Source organism: Cyanistes caeruleus, chromosome 6 (assembly GCF_971803275.1).
Source record: "Cyanistes caeruleus chromosome 6, bCyaCae1.hap1.1, whole genome shotgun sequence".
In the NCBI taxonomy this organism is placed as follows: Eukaryota; Metazoa; Chordata; class Aves; order Passeriformes; family Paridae; genus Cyanistes; species Cyanistes caeruleus.
The window spans coordinates 8,276,817-8,295,112 of record NC_141706.1 but is presented as its reverse complement, the minus strand read 5'-3'; the positions used below and the strand labels follow the sequence as shown (position 1 = coordinate 8,295,112).

Genomic DNA, 18,296 nt, shown 5'->3' with positions numbered 1-18,296 from the left:
AGGCACCAGGGTTAACTCAGCCTCAAAACTTTGCTACCAAGAGCATGGAAAGCCACTAACAGTCCCATAGGGAATGGAAAGGAGCTTGCTGAGCCCTCGGGCTTTGTCCTGTTTTTGCACCACTGTGACCAAAACTGCCTCTGCTCCTCCATTTAATTTATGTACCACAGGGATAACCCTGATAGACAGTAAACATATTATCAGCTCCTGATTTGCTCCCAAGCCCCCCAACACCCCTGCCATCCCCAGAACCTGGGCTTGTCCCATGCAATTCTTCACCTTCCCACAAATCCAACAGATTTACACTGAATTTTACAACTGATGCATCACAGTGCCCATGCCAAGCAGACAGCCCTCAGAAAGGGCTGCTCCAACACCTGCTGCCCCAAACACACAAGCCAGTGGCTGTGGGGTCCAGGAGCTGGGGATTCTCCCCAGAAATCCAACAGGGTTCCTTCTGTCCCTCTTCCCTCCCACAACAAGCCAGCAGCACTGGTAATTTATATCCTAAACAATGAGGAGTCAGAGTCGGTGTGTTTCTCCATGGGAACAGGCCCACAGACCTACCCGTGACCTGTACGTGTTTATTTATATATGCATAGTTACTCAATATCCATCTACATAGATATATTATTAAATATAATGCTATATTATTATTAAATATATGCATATATATATGTGTGAATATATATATATAAATACATACACTGCACCCATGGCCCTCCTCTTCCCTTTCTAGCCTCACATCTTGTGCTGGTTGATGCTTTTGTGGCTCGGACTGGTGTTTGTCCAGAGGCTGCCGGTGCTGCTGTCACCACATCCATGCCCGGGGCATGCCGAGGCTCTAATCACCTCCATGGTAATTAGCACAGGGGATGCTTTCCACCAGGGGCCACGGCCCGATCCAGCTCCCCACGGCCAGCGTCAGCCGGAGCAACCACCTCCAGCACCAGCTTCATCTGGCAAAAAGGCTCTAAAGGCACAGAGAGAAGGAAAGGGAGGAGAAGGAACCAAACACGATGCCCACAGGCACATCTGATGGCTGGCAAGGTTTCTTCTTGCCCAGACACCTCTGTGGGCTCTTCCAGCCATGGAAAACCAGGGGCTCCTCCTTCGCCCCCAAGTCTTGGGAGGCGATCCCACACCTGCTGGGTATGCTGCTGTCCCCCTTCTCTTCTCTCTTTTTTTCCTCTCTTTTCCCCTCCCCGGAAGGCGGAGTTGTTGGATTTTTCCCCGGCAGGTTCAGGTGGAGGTGGAGCAGTGGGAGGGAGGGACAGCCAGCCTGCAGCCCGGGGATTGGGGCAGCGGGAGCGCCCGGCCGAGGGCAGGGGCTGAACTGGGAGGAGAAATAGATAAACTATTAAAACAGAAAGAAAAAAAGAGAGAAATTCCAAGCACTGATCTGGCCGGTCGGGTCGGCTGAAGCGGGAGGCAGCAAGCAGGAAGCCTGCGGCTGGGGAAGCTCCAAAGGTAAATGCAGCTCAGTTCTTCTTCTCTTTCCATGCTCAAGCCACCTCAGATGGTGGCCTCACCCACCCTCGCCCCATTCCCTGTGCATTCCCATTCTGGCTCTCCTTCAGCTCTCCATCCCGCTTGCTCCCTCGGCACACCCACCCACAACTCCCTGGCCATGGTGCCTCCCTGTCCTCCTCACTTTCCCCATGGCCATGCTCTAGGGAATTCTGCACCCAGCCATCATTCACCACCCCACAACATCCACACGGTCCTCTGCCTCAAATCCGGGGTGTCCCCAGGCCAGGATGTGGGAAATGGGAGTCACTGCTGCCTGTCAGCCGGTGCTCCTCTCTCCCTGGCACTCAGCAGTCCCAGCACTCACTCCCTGTTATCCAACACTGTCATTCCCTGGAGCAAAGGGCTCCGGGGGTTTGGGGCCTCCCCACAGCCCCTGGCCAGGCTGCAGCTTGTTGGAGCTTCCTTATCCCGACCACCAGAGGAAATGGCTTAGGAGTGACCCATCCAGGAGCAGAGCCGGAGCATCGCGCCAGGCAGAGACAGCCCCACGCTATCCTCGTGAGCGTCTCCCACCCTTTCTCCATGTGAAATCCAGGTGGGTTGGCTCATCTCCATCCCGTCCTCTTCCACCCCTGGCCATGGAGAAACTCAGTTAATCCTTTAGGTATAAATCACTTCCAGCTGGTCAAGCTGAACATGCACTGGGCGTCTCTTGCGTACCTTGATCCCTGGTTTCACCCCACGCCTGGCACTAGGCTGTTCCAGAGGGAAGCACCGTGCCTGCATCCCTGCTCCGAGCCAGGCAGCACCATAGACCTCCCCTTCCCATTCCACACCAACAAACACGGGGGGAGCAGCCCTGCTCCCACCCAAAGTCAGGGTGCACCCAGGAGTGCTGAAGCTTCAGAGCAAAGAGCAGCCCTGGGAGAGGCTTTCACCCCTCCTCACTTGCAGAGTTAGGCCGGGTGTTTACCTTGGAAACATTGGCATCGTGATGTCCCTGAGCCTCCCACCTCAGCACCCACATCACCCACATCAGGTGTCTGGGAACACAGGAGCCCAGCCTTGCCCAGCTCTGCTCCGCTGTCTGCTCCCAGTATCCGCCTCTTCCCACGGGGCCGTCACAATGACACCTCTGGTGATGCCAGCTGGGGTTTCCGGGTGTGCCATCCCTGTGCTCCCCGCTTGTCTGGAATACTGTGCAGCTGTGCCAATCCCTGGGCACAGCCACGGGGTAGCAACGCGCCGAGGCTCCCAACGCACCAGGAACACCGCGCCCGCCGGGGAGCTCTCCAGGTGGGAGGCTGCGTTTCCATAAACAAACCAGACCGCTGGTAATTAGCAGGTTCAAGGGCATGTCAGGCTGGAGGCAGCTCTGCAGCCCAGGCAGGGGGTTGGTAGGTGAAGGAGGTACCACTGAGACCCCCAAAGCTGTGGTTTCCCATGGCTGAGCTCATTTCCCTACCTTGGTGGGGATTTGGATTTGGGCTGAAACCGTATTTTTTTAAATCCTGCAACCCCCAGCTGGTCATTAATCACCTCCCACGCATGAATTCATGGTTGGGAAAGCCACACTGGGAGTCAGCGCAGGGAGGGCAGGTGACACAGTGGCCACAGGGCTGTGGGTGGGACGTGGCTTTGGCTTTACCGCAGAGCAGTACCCACCACCCCAGACAGAATCACTGCAGGGGCTGACGGGGGAGGCCAGGCCCTCCCTGTGCCAGCACTCACGGAGCTATTCCTGGTCTGTCCTAGGCCCAGCCCGCCCTGTGGCAGAGGCAGGTGGACTTTGCCCCCCGGAAGACGCCGCGTGAGATGCTGGCAGCGCCTGCGCCTGTCACCTGAGCACACCATGGCAGGTAAGTGAAATCCCAATCCTTCCCTGTTCTCAGCTGGGAAGGATCCCTGTGCAAGCTCAACTTGGGGTCCTGCTCTGGTATCACCTCCTAGGGTGCCGAGGGTCCTTCCCAGCCCCTCAAACCAGCTCAGCCTGTTGCTAAACAGCCACGAGCACCACTCACTGCCAGACCCCCAAGGCAGAGCTTGTTTTTCCGGGATGGCTACAGCAGTCACATGTCCTGGGGGCAGCTGGATCAGCTTTCCCACCCAAACCCCCTGCCCTCTATGCCCCCAGACCTTTGCAGTGTGCCCCCCGAAATCCTGGTGCCAGCTGCCAACGAGACGCTAGATCTGGTACTGGGGAGCCAGGTCGAGCTGAACTGCACCGTGCGCTGGGTGGGCACTGAGAGCTGCCAGCCCATTCCTGCCTGGAGCAAGGATGGGCAGTGGCTGGGCAATGGGAGCAGCCAGGACACTGTCTGGTAAGGAGCCTGCCCTGGAACATCCATCCATCTGCTTTTGGGGGGTGTCACCCTGCGGCCCAATCCACAGCATCCCCATGTCCCATCAGGTCTGGCCAAAACTCTTCAGAGAAGCTCCTGGCCAGCATCCTGCAGCTCAACCTCACCCACGATGCCGATTTTGGGGTGTTTGCCTGCTGGATCAGCAATGCCACGGCCACCTTCACCCTGCGGCGAGCAGGTAGGGACCTCCTGGGGACAGGGAGGGGGCATCCCACGGAGAGCCCAGGTGCATGGGGGGTTGAGGATAGGGGCCCTGCTGCCTCTCCCACATCGGGGTGCACACCTGCACCAAACCCAGCTATGCTCACCGTGCCCTTCCCTGTCCTGGCAGAGGCCGTGGGACACGTGCCAGCAGTGCTGGCAGCCCTCCTGGTCCTGCTGCTTCTGGTGCTCCTGGCTGTGCTCTACGTCCGGTGCCACCTGAATGTGCTCCTCTGGTACCGGGACCGCTACGGAGAGCTGGAGATCAATGGTGAGCCGGAGGTGACACCCCACCAGGAACAGCCTCTCGCGGTCCAGGGGCTCACACAGCCCTTCCCATGCTATCCCTGCTCCGTGGATCTCCCCAGATGGGAAGCTGTACGATGCCTACGTCTCCCACGCCACTGCCCCCGACGACCGAAAATTTGTCCACTTCATCATGAAGCCGCAGCTGGAGAACCGCCACGGCTACAAGCTCTTCCTGGACGAGCAGAACATCCTGCCCAACTCAGGTAGGCACCACGCAGGGCTGGGCAGGGGGTGACACAGGCACCTGGGGGCTTGACACCCTTTTTGTCCACAGAGCCGTCAGCTGACCTCATCATGAATGTCAGCCGGTGCCGGCGCCTCATCGTGGTGCTCTCTGCTGCGTACCTGGAGCAGGAGTGGTGCAACAGCAGCTTCAGGTAGGAGCAGAGCAGCTCCCACAGGAGAGGGGTTGGCAGGTCCCTCACCCTCCTGTCACCTGCCTTTCTCACAGGGAAGGGCTCTGGAGGCTGCTGGAACTTTCCAGGAAACCCATCTTCATCGTCTTTGAGAGCCAGTACCGGGAGATCACTCACCCCGCCATCACCCTGCTGAAGCAGCACCGAAGCGCTGTGACCCTGCTGGTGTGGGGAGCCGGCTCCATGGTGTGTGCTGAGCAGGATCCTGACCCCTCCAGAAACCCCTTTCTCTCCCCAGCACCCCACAGTGCCAGCCCCTCTCTGCCCTTTGGGACTGCCCCATGGTGAGAGCTGAGCAGGACCCACCCCACCAGCAGCCCCCTCCATTCCTGTTTTGGGTCAACCTCCCTGCTTGCCCTTTGGGGCTGCTCCCCCAGGCTCCAGTGCTAAAGAGCAGGTTGGGGCACTGGCCTTTTGGAGGACATTTAAAAACCCAACCAAGAAGAGCACTGGATCTGGGAGCTCACCCCCCCAAACCTGCATGGTCAGGACCCTGTGACACTCCAGGGCCTCCCCAGCCTCAGCTCCGGCCATTTCGGGGCCAGGCTGGGAGCCGGAGCCCTGGGGAGCGTTCCAGCAGGTCGGGCCGGTTTCTCTGCCGGCGCATGGGCACGGTGCCACGCCGGAGCACAGCCCTCACCTTGGCCGAGCTCCCAGTGCTGGGGAGAGCGAGCCAAGCCCGTGACACCGTGCGGGGCCGTGCTCCGGTGCTCCCAGCCCAGCTCATCCCCTCCCGGCCCCTGCAGACCCCATCGTCGGACTTCTGGAAGGAGCTGTGCCTGGCCCTGCCACGCAAGGTGTCCTTCCCAGGGAGCGTGGGGGACCCGCAGACCCAGCTGCAGGAGGACAAGGACCCCATGCTGATCCTGCACAGCAGCTACCTGGACAGTGCAGGAGACCTGGACCCAGACGGGGACCTCGGCACAGGTCCGTGTCCCTGCCGCTTCTCCTAAGGGGACAGCTGCGCCCTTGGAGGTCCCTCCTGAGCATTGCCTCCTGCTCCTGTGGCGGTGGGGTGGGTCCAGCCCTTTCGCCCTCCACCTAAACCCATCTCCCTGCTCCTGCCAGGCCTCCGAGGGCGCGTCTTTGGAAGCCCCCCGCCGCCCCGCCTCGGTGGCCGTGGTGCTCCCAGGGCACGCAGCGGGATGGAGGATGCACAGCTGCGGGATGGGCAGCGCTCCGAGCTCGACGTCTCAGATCTGGGATCGCGCAACTACGGCGCCCGCACGGACTTCTACTGCCTGGTGACAGAGGATGACATCTGAGCAGGGCCACAGGTGTCCCCCATCCCTGTGGGGACACACGGACCAAGTCAGGGCCGAGGAGCCTGGGAGTTGTGGGATCAGAGGCACAGCCATGCTGGGAAAGCAGGAGCTGGCTCCAAAGTGGAAAACTGGAAAACCATCCCTAGGAGCACCCTGCCTGTAATGCCTCAGTGCCACCCCTGGGTGCCACCCAGGTGGCTGGGCCCTGTCCCTTGCCGTGGGTGGCAGGGACATTCTTCCTGCATGATGGACAAATAGTGGGATGGGTGATGCTCTCCAAGGAACAATGTGCCCCAGCCCCAGGGAGTGCCCGACAGGAGTGCTGGCAGCACCTCTGTCCCATGGAAACCCCCGTGACAATAAAAGGCTGCTGCACCCACTGGGTCTGTCCATGATGGGAACACAGGTGACACGGGGAGTGGGGGGTCTCCCCACCACAGGCAGTGCTTCGTTCTGTCCTTCCCACACCAGTGGCCCACTAACTTGGAGCCATGCCAGGCACGGAGCGTGGCGTGGCACCGCGGGTGAGCTCACCCTGTGCTTGTGTCCCCATGGCACTGGTGGCACTGTCCCCCCTCCTAGGTGCCATCCAAACGCAGGTGCAGGTGGGCATCACTCAAGGCCTTTATTTCAGGGGTACACAGGGCTGGGGGGTTGTACACAGACAGCTGCAGAGCCAAACCCCCGTGACCCTGAGCCAGGACTGCATCGGTGCCGCTCTCTGTGGGCGCAGCTCCCCCCATCCTCCCACCCCTCTACCTACTCTACATCATCTCCCCGGGGTGCCCTGTGCCCCCCAAGCGTGGGGGCTCCCCCAGCCCCAAATCCACCGGCTGCCCAAAGCCACCCCCAGCCCACCCCTGTGTCCCCTCCTGGCCACCTCGGTGGCACAGGGAGCTTTGGACCCGTCTGCACCCGGCACCGGGGACACCGGGGGCATCTCCCCACCCATGGGGCGACGCTGCTCAGCAAACATGACCTGGGCGGCCCTGCCCGGATCCTGCTCCTGCCGCGCCAGCAGGGCCCAGCCCTGGCAGCAGCTGCTGAGGAGCAACAGCAGCGCCTCTGCCACACTGGGACAGTCCCCACAGGGTGACAGATGGGGCCCTGAGGTACTCCCACGCTTCCTGCAGCGAGGGCACAGGCAGCCCCATCCGACACAACCCCCTGCCCACCCCCCCTAGCAAATGGGGAACGCAGCACTGTCAAGGTGTCACTTCCCAGCTCCCTGCAGGCGCTGTGCCACCCCATAAACTGTGGGAAGCCACCTCAGAGCCCTCCAAGCCCCCCAAGCCATGCAAAGCCCCATCCCCAGCCAGGGCAGAACAAAAGTGCAAGCCACAGCGCATCCCACAATGGCACAGGGCACGGACACCCCCCCAGCCCCACAGTTCAGGGAGCTGTGATGAAGCACCCCCAGATGCCCCCTTACCCCAGAATTGCCCTACAGGAGCCTCCCCAGCTCCCTGCAGCTCCTGTTCCCCCATCAAGCTGCTGGACAAGCCAGTAGACAGCTGCCTGAGAGTGGGGAGGCCCCCAAGGGGTGCCATGGGGCAGCCCCCCCTAACTGGGGTCCCGGTGGGCCCCACAGCAGAGCCAAAAGCAGCCGCCGGGTTTAAGGCTGGGCAGGAGGGAGGACAAGTGTCCCCCAGGCAGGGAACAGGACCCAGCTGAGGGGGGAGGTGTATGGGATGTAGGGATTAGGCTACAGAGCGGGAATCCGGCGGCGAGCAGCCTCTCCACGGCATGGCCAGCAGCACGGAGCATCCCAGCGAGGCATTCCAGCTCCCAGGGTGTCCTCACAGGCTGAGGAAGTCCTCCTTCCGGTACCCCTTCTGCAAGGAGACAGCCCCATCAGGCACAGAGAGCCCCTGCGCTCCAGCACTGATGGGCCACACCGTCCCCACCCCACCTTCACAGGAACAATGCTCTGGGATGTGCCCACACCCAAAGAAAACCAGGCGTGCAGTGAGGCCCCACCATATCCTGGGAAGCGTCTGAGTGGTGTGGCTCTCCAGGGTGCAGCCCCTGCCTGGCCTTGATTCCCTAGGGATCCTCCCACTGGCTGCGGGAGGCTCTGGAATGGGTACATACCATCTTGAAGTCCCGGTGGAGCTTGGTGTACTGCCACATGTTCCCCAGGAGGCTGGCAGCAGCTCGGGAGGACTTCTCATTGTCTGAGCTGGGAAAGGAACAGGATGCAATGAGGTTTTGGGGACCACTGAGCACGGGCCAGTGCCCACCACCCCAAGGAAACCACCCCAGAAGGGCCCAGAGGGACTGGGGGATTAGTGCAGGTGGAGAGAGGGCAGGATTGTGAATGGCTGGATCCCACCACAACAGGCAAGAGCAGAGAGAGGTTCCCTGATGGGAAAAGGCAGCTGTGACAATGGTGGGGTGTGCTTATCAGGTGACAAAGGGCTACCAGGTGGCCACAAGGCCACTCCGAGCCAGTCTGGGGACTCCCAACACCAAGGCTTGGGAAGGGAAACTTGTGACCACTGCACTGGAGCAGGGAGGGAGAGGAGAGCAGGACAGGAGCCTGGATGCGGGCTAGGACACGGCAGCTCCCACCTGTCCCGCCGCTTCTTGATGAAGAAGAGCTTCCTGAGGCCGTCGAAGTAGACGATGTCGCGGGCGGCCATGGGGCTCTCCACCACCAGGTTGTTGAGCACCGCGATGATGTTCACGATGACATCAGCAGGCGGGGCCTTGTCCCCGACACTCCCTGGCAGCTTCTCGATCAGGTGGCTGACCACCTTGGTGGCTGTGGGCAAACGGCACATCAGGGCTGGTGGCCAGAGCCGGGGGGGGGGGACAGAGCCACGTCTGGGAACAGGGGATGGAGCAGCCCACATGCTCAGCTGCAAGTGGGGATGCAGCAGGCAGGATGGGCTTGGGCTGTGGCTGGAGATAACGGGAGGCAAAGGTTGGGAAGCACCCCCCCAGCCCTGGTTCATCCCCAGCACTCACACATCTCATCCTTATTGCGGGCATGGCGGGACAGGTTGCGGATGAGGCCGGTGAGGGAGCGCAGCTGGTGGTGGTCGGCGGTGCGGACGCGGTCCAGCACGGGGTTCAGGATGCGCTCCTGCTCCAGCGCCAGCCGGCTCAGCACACCCGCCCACTGTAAGGCAAACACCCCTTGGAGACTCCGCCAGCTCCCTCCTCCTCCCGCTCGCCGGGAACAGGTCGGGATGAACCATGGATGCCCCCTTCCCAGCCCCCTTCCCGGCGGTGATGGACAGGCGGGGGGGACCCCCGGCTCTGGCCTCACCCTGCGGTCCCCGGCTGTGATGTTCTGCAGGGCGCCCGAGGCCGCCTCTGTCGTGTGCTTGTTGAGCTCGCAGCGCTGCAGCAGCCGGTTGTAGATGCCCACGATCTGCGGGTTCCAGAGCCATTCCATGCCCTTGGGGTCCTTGGAGACCTCCGTGAAGGTGACGATGTCCGCGTTCAGGTAGTGCTGAGGGACGGGGGCACTGTTACGCTCTGGGGGGGTGTCCCCTCTGCAGTGTCCCTCACTGACTTTTCACAGAGTCTTTTCCCTGCCTGCCTGGCCTGAACTGCTGGGCAAGGAGCTGGCAGGTCACCCGGCTGCTTCATGCCCCACAGCATGGAAAAGCAGGGGTTCAGCACCCTGATTCACTACAAACACCTGATTCACCCTCTGCTGAGCTCACCTCTGTGTCCCACCCACCAGCCGAGGCCGGCGTCCACCTCCGCCCTGGCATCACCTCCGCTGCCAGCGCTTCCCAGTGCCAGCCCCACCCCGGTGACACGGCCAGGACGTGCCCCCACTGACCTCACGGGCTTTCTTGCTCTGGGGGCTGAAGCAGCCCACCAGCTCCCCCGTCACCGTGCCGCCCGCGTTCCTCCGGTGGCCCTCGAGGCGCTGGAGCGAGGACGGGGGCATCTCGTCGTACAGGCGGTAGGAGAGGTTGCGCAGGACACAGACAGCGTTCTCCACACTCTGGGGGGCACAAGGGACATGAGGGTGTCATCCCTGGGCCACCTGCAGGGTGTGTCCAGCTGGCACGGGGGCTCCATGGCAGCCTCATGATGCCGGCTGTGCCCACTGTGTCCCGAGAGAGCCAGGCTGGCTCTCCCAGCATCACGTCAAGATGTGCCTGTGCACAAGGGGACAGGGGAGACCCCCCAACACCAGCTCAGGGCTCACCTTGTCCTCTGACTTCCCCACCTCCAGGGAGCTGTTCACGTAGTGGATCATGGAGTCCACCAGCCCGTGGCACTCACGCATCTTCTGCCTGGTCTGCTGGCTGGCAGAGCTCAGGTTCCTGCACGGGAACAGGGTTCTCATGGAGAGAAGGGGATCCCCCACAGCCACCCCTTCCCTGAGCCCAAAAAAGAGCCCTGCAGACAGCGCTCCTGTCTCTTCCTCCCTCCAAAACTTTGCTCCCAGCGGGAGGACCTGGAGAAGATACCTGAGGAAGCCTGTGGAGTTATAAAAGATTTCTGCCTCTGAGGGGTTCTGCTGGATGACACCCGAGCCCCCCAGCCCAGAGAGAGGGACCAGGACCAGGTCTGTGAGCTGCTCCAGTGTGTCCCGGGCCAGGCGATCCTTCAGGTTGTCGCTGGAGGACAGATTCCACAGGATCCCTGCACAAAGGGGAACCCTCAGTACTGGAATGCCTGGGGAGCACACCCACCCCAACTCCCCTTCCCAGGGACCTCATGCTGGTGACAACCAAGCAAAGGGATCATCCCTGTGGAGCATCACCCCAGCTCCACTCACATGAGGGGAGCAGAGTGCCACCCCCAGGGGAGGGGAACCTCCGCCCACCCTGCTGCTGTCCCCAACCTGTGACGTTCTTGCGGAGCTCGTCGTCGGGCTCCCGTAGGGTGCGCATGAGCTCGTAGATGCCGTTCTCCTCCACCAGCGCCAGCTTGTTCTCGGCGTTGTCGTAGATGAGGTTGCGCATGGCGCCGGTGGCGTGGCGCTGCACCTCCTGGTTCGGGCTGTTGAACAGCTTCACCAGCTTGGGCATGGCCTGCAGGCTGCGGGCCTGGGGGAGAGCCCGGGGGGGTCAGACATGCTGTGCTCCCAGGGCTCCCTCCGGCCCCTGCGGTGTCAGAGGGGCTGGGAAACCCCCTGCTCCTGCTGGGAAAACCTCTTCTCCCACCCTTCCGAGGGCTCACCTGCTTCTTGGCACTGCTGTCGCTGTAGCACTTGTGCTGCAGGTAGGCAGCACCCAGCACCTGCAGGTTGGGGTCGCTGGCGATCAGGTACTTCACTGCCGAGGGCAGGTCGATGTCATCAAACCTGGAACCGCAGCCGGGTGAGTCCCGGTGGAGCGCCCCACTATGTCCCCCATCTCCAAGGAGCCCCACCAACCCATCTCCTTCCCACTGAGCTCTGGGCAGGGGACTCCATTCCCACTGGGATAAGCATCACCCTCCTGCCATGACTCAGGATGTGCCAATGGAGAAGCCAGGGTCAGAGGCAGGACACACCAGAGATCAGCCTACGCTGTGATCCATCACCACAGGACCAAGCTGCACCCATCATCCCACCCCTCTTCCCAACATCCTTTGTGCCCAGTGGGAGCTGGAGTGCTTCACCCTCACCCAGCAGGTGACCACAGCGGGGACAAGGCCCAAGACACCCCGGAGCAGCCCGCGGCCCTCACCCGCCGGCGTGGTGTCCGAGCAGCGTGCTGTGCCCGTTGTACATCTCCATGGCGCGCGGCTCCGCAAGGTGATGGCCGGACTCGGCCAGGCTGCGCACGGAGGGGGCGCGGGAGCTGTGCTCCCCCAGCCCCAGGAAGGCGCCGCTGCCTCCGGCCGGCACCGTGCCGAAGGAGCCGGTGCTCAGCCGCGAGCGGTTGTTGCTCTGGAAGCGCTGCAGCGTGCGCATGGCGGGCGCACGGATGGTGCGGCTCGGCGGCCCCTCGGCGCCGTCCAGCCAGTCGCAGCCGGCCTTGCCGGCCGTGCCGGAGCTCAGCTGCCGCTCGAAGGTGAAGGAGCGGCCGAAGCCGCCGCCGGCCTGGCTCTTGTAGAGCTGCCGGTGCCCCGGCGCGTCCAGCTGCTCCGACAGGACGCTGTAGCGGTCGTCGGCGAGCGGGAGGTGCCCGTCGGCCAGGCGCAGGGAGCGCAGCGACAGCGTGTCCAGGTTCTGCCGGCAGCGGAAGTTGCGCTCGTGGAAGGAGCTAGGCCGCGGCGAGGCGGTGGCCACCTGCGAGGCCGCGTAGCCGGCGGCGTAGGCGCGGCCCTTGGCCAGGCCCCCGTTGCTGATGGTGGCCATGCGCTTGTGCGGGGTGAGGTCCACGGCGGAGCGCGAGGACCAGCCGCTGCCCCGCAGCGTGCCAAAATCCTTCTTGGCCAGCGGCTGGTACAGCTGCAGCGGGGGAAATGGGAGGTTAGGAGTCCGTCCCTCCCGCCCCAGCAGGGGAGCTCAGAGCTCTCCTCGGCACAGCCAAGGTGGGGGGCAGGGGACAGAGCCCCGGAACGTACCGAGGCTTTGGCGTCCACACCATTGCTCTGGGAGCGGGAGCTGAAGGAGGAGCGCAGGGTCGAGCTGTAGTGACCACCTGCAGGACAGCCACAGTGTAAGCACGGGCAGGGCACGAAGGGATCTGGAGATCAAAGATCGCCCCGGCTCACCCCAGGGGGACCTGCTGCGGGAACCATGGCGGCGCAAGCAGGGCTGGGGGGACGGGAGCGGGAGGAGGCCGCCTTCACCTGCCCGCTGGCCACGGGGAGCAGAAGTGGCCTCGCTCCCCGCCCTGCCTCGTGCCCCGACGGCGAGGGCACTAATTGCCACCTTGGCGGGGACGCCGCGGCTCAGCCCGGTCCCCCCTGCCGCAGCTGGATCAGCAGCCCAGGCATCCTCCACAGCCGGTCCCTGCTCCCCCGTCCTGGGAACGGGACCTTGGCAGGGAGCTGGACACCCCACCGCCCCCCATGGCACCTCACGCTGCCCCATCCGCCCTGCCACCGCCCCGGGGCCGCCGGCGGGGCGGCACAAGGACGGGACAGGGACGCCGCCAGCGCTGGTGGTGCCAGGACGTGACTCATGCCTGGGGCAGCCCTCGGGGTGTCAGAGGGGGTCTGTCCCCTCCTCTGGGGTCCCCAGCACGGGGACCGGGGCTCGGGGGATCCCGGCGGTGCCGGGCGGGGCGGCAGGGCGGAGGCCGCCGGAGCAGACGCTAAATGGAGGAGCTGGAGCCCGGCCAGCGCCGCCGCTCAGGGCTGGGGGGGCTCTGCCAGAGCGGGAAAATCCTCCCCCTCTGCCAGCCCAATGCAGGCTGTGGGACCCCACCAGAGCAAAACCTTCCAAGGGCAGACGGGGAAACCGAGGCAGGACCCCGAGCGGGGCGAAACGAGCCCGCGCTGGGGCTGAGCTACCCCTGGTCCCAGTGCTGGGGATGCTCGGGGGCGTTCGGGGGACTCGGTCAGGGTGGGGGGCACACCCCAACCCACAGCCAGGGTGCGCCCAGAGCCCAGTGCCGGCCGAGGGGCTCCCACCACCCCTCCCACCGCCTGTTCCCAGGGGGTCCCGGGGGGGTCTCCCACCTCTGGTGCCGTCGGCGAGCTCCTCGGGGCGGGCGGGCGCTTGGCCCCGCAGCATCATGCGGATGCGGACCTGCTCCTGGACACGGGCGCTGCGCAGCCGCTGGGCCTCGGCCGCCTCCCGGCCACGCTCGTCCAGCTGCCGGTCCGAGGGCAAGGCCAGGGAGCAGACACCGGCCTCGGGCTGCAGAGCCGACAGCAGGAAGGCGTTAGTCTCCTGCATGGCGGCGAGGGGCCGCGGCCAGCCCGGCCGCCCTGCGCAGGTGAGCGGCGGCAGTGGCGGCGTTCCGGCGTTCCCCAGCCGTAGGGAGGCTCCGTCCCGGCCCGTCCGTCCCGCCCCGCCGCCACGCCTCGCCGGGAAAAGGAGGGGGCCCCACCGGGGCTACTGTCACCATTGACACCATCACCATCGTCACCGCCACAGGTGGAGGTGCCCAGGGGCGACCTCGCGGGGACGAGGGAGAAGGGTGGTCCAGGGGTCTGGGGGGTCCTACCTTGGGAAAAGCCAGGACCCCCTCAGGCAGTCACCCCCTGACTCCTGGGCAGCCACACCAGTGAGCCCCAGACCCCCCACGCTGCCCCATCAATGAGCCAAAGACCCCCAGGCAACCTCCCGGAAGAGCCCCGGACCCTCCAAAAGCCTCCCCGTGGATCCCTGCCATTGAACCTTGGACACCCACATTGTTCCTCCAGTGCGCCCTGGAGACTCATGTGGTCTCCTCGGAGAGCCCCAGGCCCTTGGAGAACCTTCCCATTGACCTCCAGAGACTCCCATGGCCCTGCCACTGAGCCCCAGACCCCTACAATGTCCCTCCAATGAGCTCAAGACCCCCAGGAAACCCCTGAGGACAGTGCTCTGGATGCCCATATGACCTCTCTGCACAGCTCTGGACCCCCAGATTGTCACTCCAGTGAGCCCCAGACCCCCACATGGGCTCCCAGGGGTGTCCCAGACCACCAGGGAGACTCCTCAACCAGCCCTGACCACAAAGCCCCAGGCCGCCTCCACAGGGACCCCCAGATCGCTCAAGCCACTTTCCAGGAGCACTCTGGACCCCCATCTGGCACCGGGGTCCTGTCTGGAGTGGGGGCTCCCTGCAGTAATTCCTGGCTGGGCTTTGCCTGCTTTGCTTTTCAAATCAGCCGGGGAATGAAAAAACGATAATAAAAAAGGGGCGGCTGAGCGCCGCGGGCCCGCGGTGACGAACGCGGTGACTCAGGCCCCGCTGCCACCACAGGTACTAATTAGCCTCGCCCCACCTGCCGAGCCGCCCCATCCCAGCCCGACCGGGGACACCACATCCCCCCGGCCGGCTGTGCCCGGGATCAGCTCCCCAGATCCCCCCGCTGCCGGGCCACGCCGCTGGCCCGCAGCCCCGGCCCGCTGACCGAGAGCTGCGGCCGTTCTCAGCCCCCGCTCGGGGACACGGTGGCTCCGGTGTCACCGGCCGGGTGCTCTGGGGTGAGCGTGGCCACGCGGGCTCTGTGGCCAGCCCTGGCTCAGCGCTTGGCGTCACCGCTCCGGCAGCGACAGCGGCGTTCCGGGCTGGGCCGGGTTTACAACACCCGCCGGTGACACCGTGTGCGCTTCGGTCGGGGGTGAAAAGGGCGGCTGTCCCCGAGGAATGTGCCGCCGTCAGCAGGAGCCGGGGCAGGGGCGGGGTGGCAACAGCTTGCGGGCCAGCGGTTTGGGGTGACAGTGTCCTGATGGCCCCCCCAAACCCCCCTTGGCGGCACCATCCCGATGAGCCGAGGACCAACAGGGAGGTGTAACCCACCGCCCCAGCTCTGGGGTTTGGGGGAGCCCCCTTCTGCCGAGAGGCCACCCCTGAGCCTTTCTGGGGTACAGCACCCAGGAGAGCCCCCCCTCCTCCCTCCGCGGCACCACCCCAGGGCGCACCGAGCTTGGCAGAGCTCGGCGGGCGCTCCCAGCGCTCCGAGCCCGGATGAATCACGGGTTCCCCCCGCAGCGGGCGGAGGGGGTGGATCGCTCCCTCTGCAAGCCAACACTTGCCCGCCGTCCCCGTGCCAGGATCCCGGGGGATCGGGGCCATCCCGGGAGGCCCCCCCCAGCCCCAGGGGACAGAGGGGCTCCGGGGACACCCCTAAGCCCACTGGCAATCCCACCTTCCCCCAGCGTCGCTCCCGAGCGCCCATTCCCCCAGCATAACGCCGCCCTGCAGCTGACAAATGGAAATGTGGGGGTCCCGGGGGATTCAAGGAATGCTCGGAGCTGGAATGGGCAGCGCTGGCCTCATCAAGCAGCTCATTAGTTGGGGAAGGATAGAAGGGGGATACACCAGGGGGCTTAAAAAAATCAGCTGATCAGCACAAAGAAAACATTTGAAGCAAGATTTTGAGGGATTCCCGAGGGGATCCGACCACAGCTGGAATGACACAGAGTTAAATAAACCAAATCTGGGATCCCTAAAGCAGCCGCTGACCACCCCCCGGCCTGGGGGCACCTCTGTCACTTCCTCGCGGCGTGACAGCGCCACATTCCCGGGGAGCCCCGGCTCCTGGGAGCGCCGCGTCCTCTCCCACCCCCCGAGCAGCACCGAGTGCCCGTCCCCACGCCCGGGTCCCCAGGGCTGGCCGTGCCCGCCGGGGCCATCGGTGTTGGGGCAGGGAGTGGCTCCACGCAGCGCGGCCACCGCGCGCACGTGCCAGGAGCCACGCTGGGGACACCGAGGCACAGCGACAGAGGGAGGGAGGGAGAGAGAGAAAAGCCTCCTGGCCGGTGTTGGGCAGACCCACATGCCGGAGCCCCAGACCCGCGGCACCACCCTGGCCAGTGGATGGGGACAGGGTGCGTGGCAGGGCGAGTGACACCCGGCTCTCCCCAGGGAGCCGCGGTGGGGACAGCGGCGGCGGCGGCCGCGGGAGTGTCCGGCACGTACCTGGCTGGGTGGCCCCGGAGGGCCGCTGTCCTGCAGCATCCTCGGGCGGGCAGGTGCACCCCTGGGTGCTGCGGGGTGCGGGTGGGCGCCGGCGTCTGCGGCGGGCGTGGGGCGCACGGGCCCGCCCCGCACCTCGCCCAACCAGTCTCCTCGCCCGGGTTTTGCATGGAACCCGCTCGCCTCCCCGCCAAGGCTGGGATCTCGGGGCTCACAGGGGCTCCACAAAATCTTCAGCACGGCCAGGAGTCCGGGGGAGGCTGGAGGCCGGGAGGGGGGGTGGCCAGCCCCCACAGCGGAGCCACGTCTCGGTCGAATTCATGATGCTCCAAAGTCCCCAGGGATCCCCACCGCCACCGTGGCCATGATCCAATGTGTCCTTCCCACCACATCCCCCTGAACACCCAGCTCGGGGCGCCCATGGGTGCAGCAGGGAGGGTTTGGGGGTGCGAGAAGGAGAAACTGGAGGAGAGGCTGTGCTTGGAGGGCACACACACACATTTTTTGGGATGCAGGGGGCTCCCCCTGGTTCGCAGGGAGCGTGTTTGTGTGCGTGGGATGGAGCAGGAGCCCTTTGAAGCCAGATAAGCTGAGAGGGAGCGTTTGAAACGGGCCAAACCAGTTTGGGGGGGGTCACCACTTAGCTCTTACCACCACTAACCCAGGCCCCCCACCACACCCCACACTCAGCAAGGGATGCCAGGAGGGAGCCCCCCGGCAAAAACCAGTGCAGGGCAGGAGGTGCCACTGCTGCCACACATGGGTGTGGCCCATTCCCAGCCCGGGGTGTCAGGAGGTCCCTGTGCTCCCCCCAGCCCCCACGACCTCCCCTCTCAGGCCCCTGGCTGGTGCAGCCCCTCAGAGAGGCAATTCCAGGCTGGAGTTCGCCTCCACCGCCCCGGACAAGCCCCGACACCTTCGCAGTGTCCCCGCGGGGCAGGGAGGGCCAGGGCTGATCCTCCAGGAGTGGGGACCTGCCCGAACCCCCGCTGTCACCTGGGGCTCCAACACCTGGCCCGGGAGAGGCTCCCTGTGGCTCCTGCAATCCCCACGATCCCTGTGTCATCCCGTGGCCACAGCTCAGTCACCAGCGGAGAAACAAACCCTCCGGTGCTGTGCTGCTGGCCCTGTCCCAAGCAGACACCATCGGCTGGCCCCAAACTGTCCCCAGCACCAGTGGGGATGGCACTGCTGCCACCAGTCCCTCCCAGCACCAGAGGCAGCTCTGGATTGGGCTGGGCCCGTTCTGATGGTGGTGGCTTTTGGAGCTCTCCCGGTTGGGAAGCTGCTGGAAAAGCTATGCCTAAGGCCAGGCTGGTTTTGGGATAGGACTGGTGGCCCGGGGGCTGTGGGGCCACCCGCTCTGCCCAGCCACAGACCGGCTCCCGGCGTAGCGGGCACAGCCCTCACCCACAACAAAGAGTTTCCAAAGTGCTGCAAAAAAACAGGGAGCAGGGAAAGCAGAGGGGAGAAACAACTCCTGCCTGCCAGGATGGTCCCTTCCCAACAGAGCTTGGGGCCACAGGTACCAAATATGGGACAAAAAGCCCCAAACTGTGTCTGTTTGCTGATGGCACATGGGTGGCTGAGCCGCCCTTGTCCATCCTCACCTCAAACTTGGGATGCTCAGAGTGGGTGATGCAAATGGGGAATGAAACACTTAGGGGAAACTCCAAGACTATGCCAGGGAGGAGCCCAGGGGATCTGAGAGATGGGGCACCTGGCTGAGGAGCAGGAACCCATGGCAGGGGGGATGAGACCGAACCCTTGAGACACCCACCACAACCAGACACAGGTGAGGGGGAGCACCAGCAGAGAGCTGGGACAGGGGTGGGCAGGGAC

The 18,296-nt window shown here is 64.3% G+C and overlaps 2 protein-coding genes across 6 annotated transcripts; one reads left to right on the top strand and one right to left on the bottom strand.

Moving 5' to 3' along the window:
• The first annotated feature begins 1,254 nt into the window (after positions 1-1,254).
• Positions 1,255-6,407, top strand: SIGIRR (single Ig and TIR domain containing). 4 transcript variants are annotated; one of them, XM_086892109.1, is made up of 11 exons: positions 1,255-1,470; positions 1,953-2,068; positions 3,229-3,332; positions 3,608-3,794; positions 3,884-4,014; positions 4,168-4,308; positions 4,406-4,549; positions 4,621-4,723; positions 4,798-4,948; positions 5,509-5,689; positions 5,831-6,407. In XM_086892109.1, the coding sequence occupies exons 3-11, from the start codon at positions 3,326-3,328 to the stop codon at positions 6,025-6,027; spliced, it is 1,242 nt and encodes a 413-aa protein (XP_086748235.1). In that variant the 5' UTR covers positions 1,255-1,470; positions 1,953-2,068; positions 3,229-3,325; the 3' UTR covers positions 6,028-6,407. The 4 variants fall into 4 exon arrangements, with proteins under 4 accessions (XP_086748235.1, XP_086748236.1, XP_086748237.1 ...); XM_086892110.1 differs by having other exon boundaries at positions 1,299-1,470; positions 1,875-2,068; XM_086892111.1 differs by having other exon boundaries at positions 1,400-1,470; positions 1,904-2,068.
• A 226-nt stretch (positions 6,408-6,633) lies between these two features.
• PKP3 (plakophilin 3) lies at positions 6,634-16,568 on the bottom strand. Of its 2 annotated transcripts, none has more exons than XM_086892101.1 (14): positions 16,458-16,568; positions 13,561-13,741; positions 12,499-12,575; positions 11,676-12,382; positions 11,185-11,308; positions 10,847-11,051; positions 10,470-10,644; positions 10,205-10,322; positions 9,830-9,997; positions 9,305-9,490; positions 9,001-9,154; positions 8,602-8,794; positions 8,122-8,209; positions 6,634-7,862 (listed from the first exon to the last, which is right to left on the bottom strand). In XM_086892101.1, the coding sequence occupies exons 1-14, from the start codon at positions 16,494-16,496 to the stop codon at positions 7,827-7,829; spliced, it is 2,451 nt and encodes an 816-aa protein (XP_086748227.1). In that variant the 5' UTR covers positions 16,497-16,568; the 3' UTR covers positions 6,634-7,826. The 2 variants fall into 2 exon arrangements, with proteins under 2 accessions (XP_086748227.1, XP_086748226.1); XM_086892100.1 differs by lacking the exon at positions 16,458-16,568 and adding an exon at positions 14,818-14,988.
• Between the last annotated feature and the right edge of the window lie 1,728 nt (positions 16,569-18,296).

What these genes read in the sequence shown, in the direction of transcription:
- PKP3 (XM_086892100.1), bottom strand. Translation starts at nt 14,859, where the DNA reads ATGTGGTGTCCCCGGTCGGGCTGGGATGGGGCGGCTCGGCAG. An exon ending in GCTCGCCGACGGCACCAGAG is followed by an intron (nt 12,576 to 13,560) that starts GTGGGAGACCCC and finishes GCTGTCCTGCAG; the next exon opens with GTGGTCACTACAGCTCGACC. An exon ending in TGGGGAAGTCAGAGGACAAG is followed by an intron (nt 9,998 to 10,204) that starts GTGAGCCCTGAG and finishes TGTGCCCCCCAG; the next exon opens with AGTGTGGAGAACGCTGTCTG.
- SIGIRR (XM_023928658.2), top strand. Translation starts at nt 2,468, where the DNA reads ATGTCCCTGAGCCTCCCACCTCAGCACCCACATCACCCACATCAGGTG. An exon ending in CTTCACCCTGCGGCGAGCAG is followed by an intron (nt 4,015 to 4,167) that starts GTAGGGACCTCC and finishes CTGTCCTGGCAG; the next exon opens with AGGCCGTGGGACACGTGCCA. An exon ending in CGGAGAGCTGGAGATCAATG is followed by an intron (nt 4,309 to 4,405) that starts GTGAGCCGGAGG and finishes GGATCTCCCCAG; the next exon opens with ATGGGAAGCTGTACGATGCC.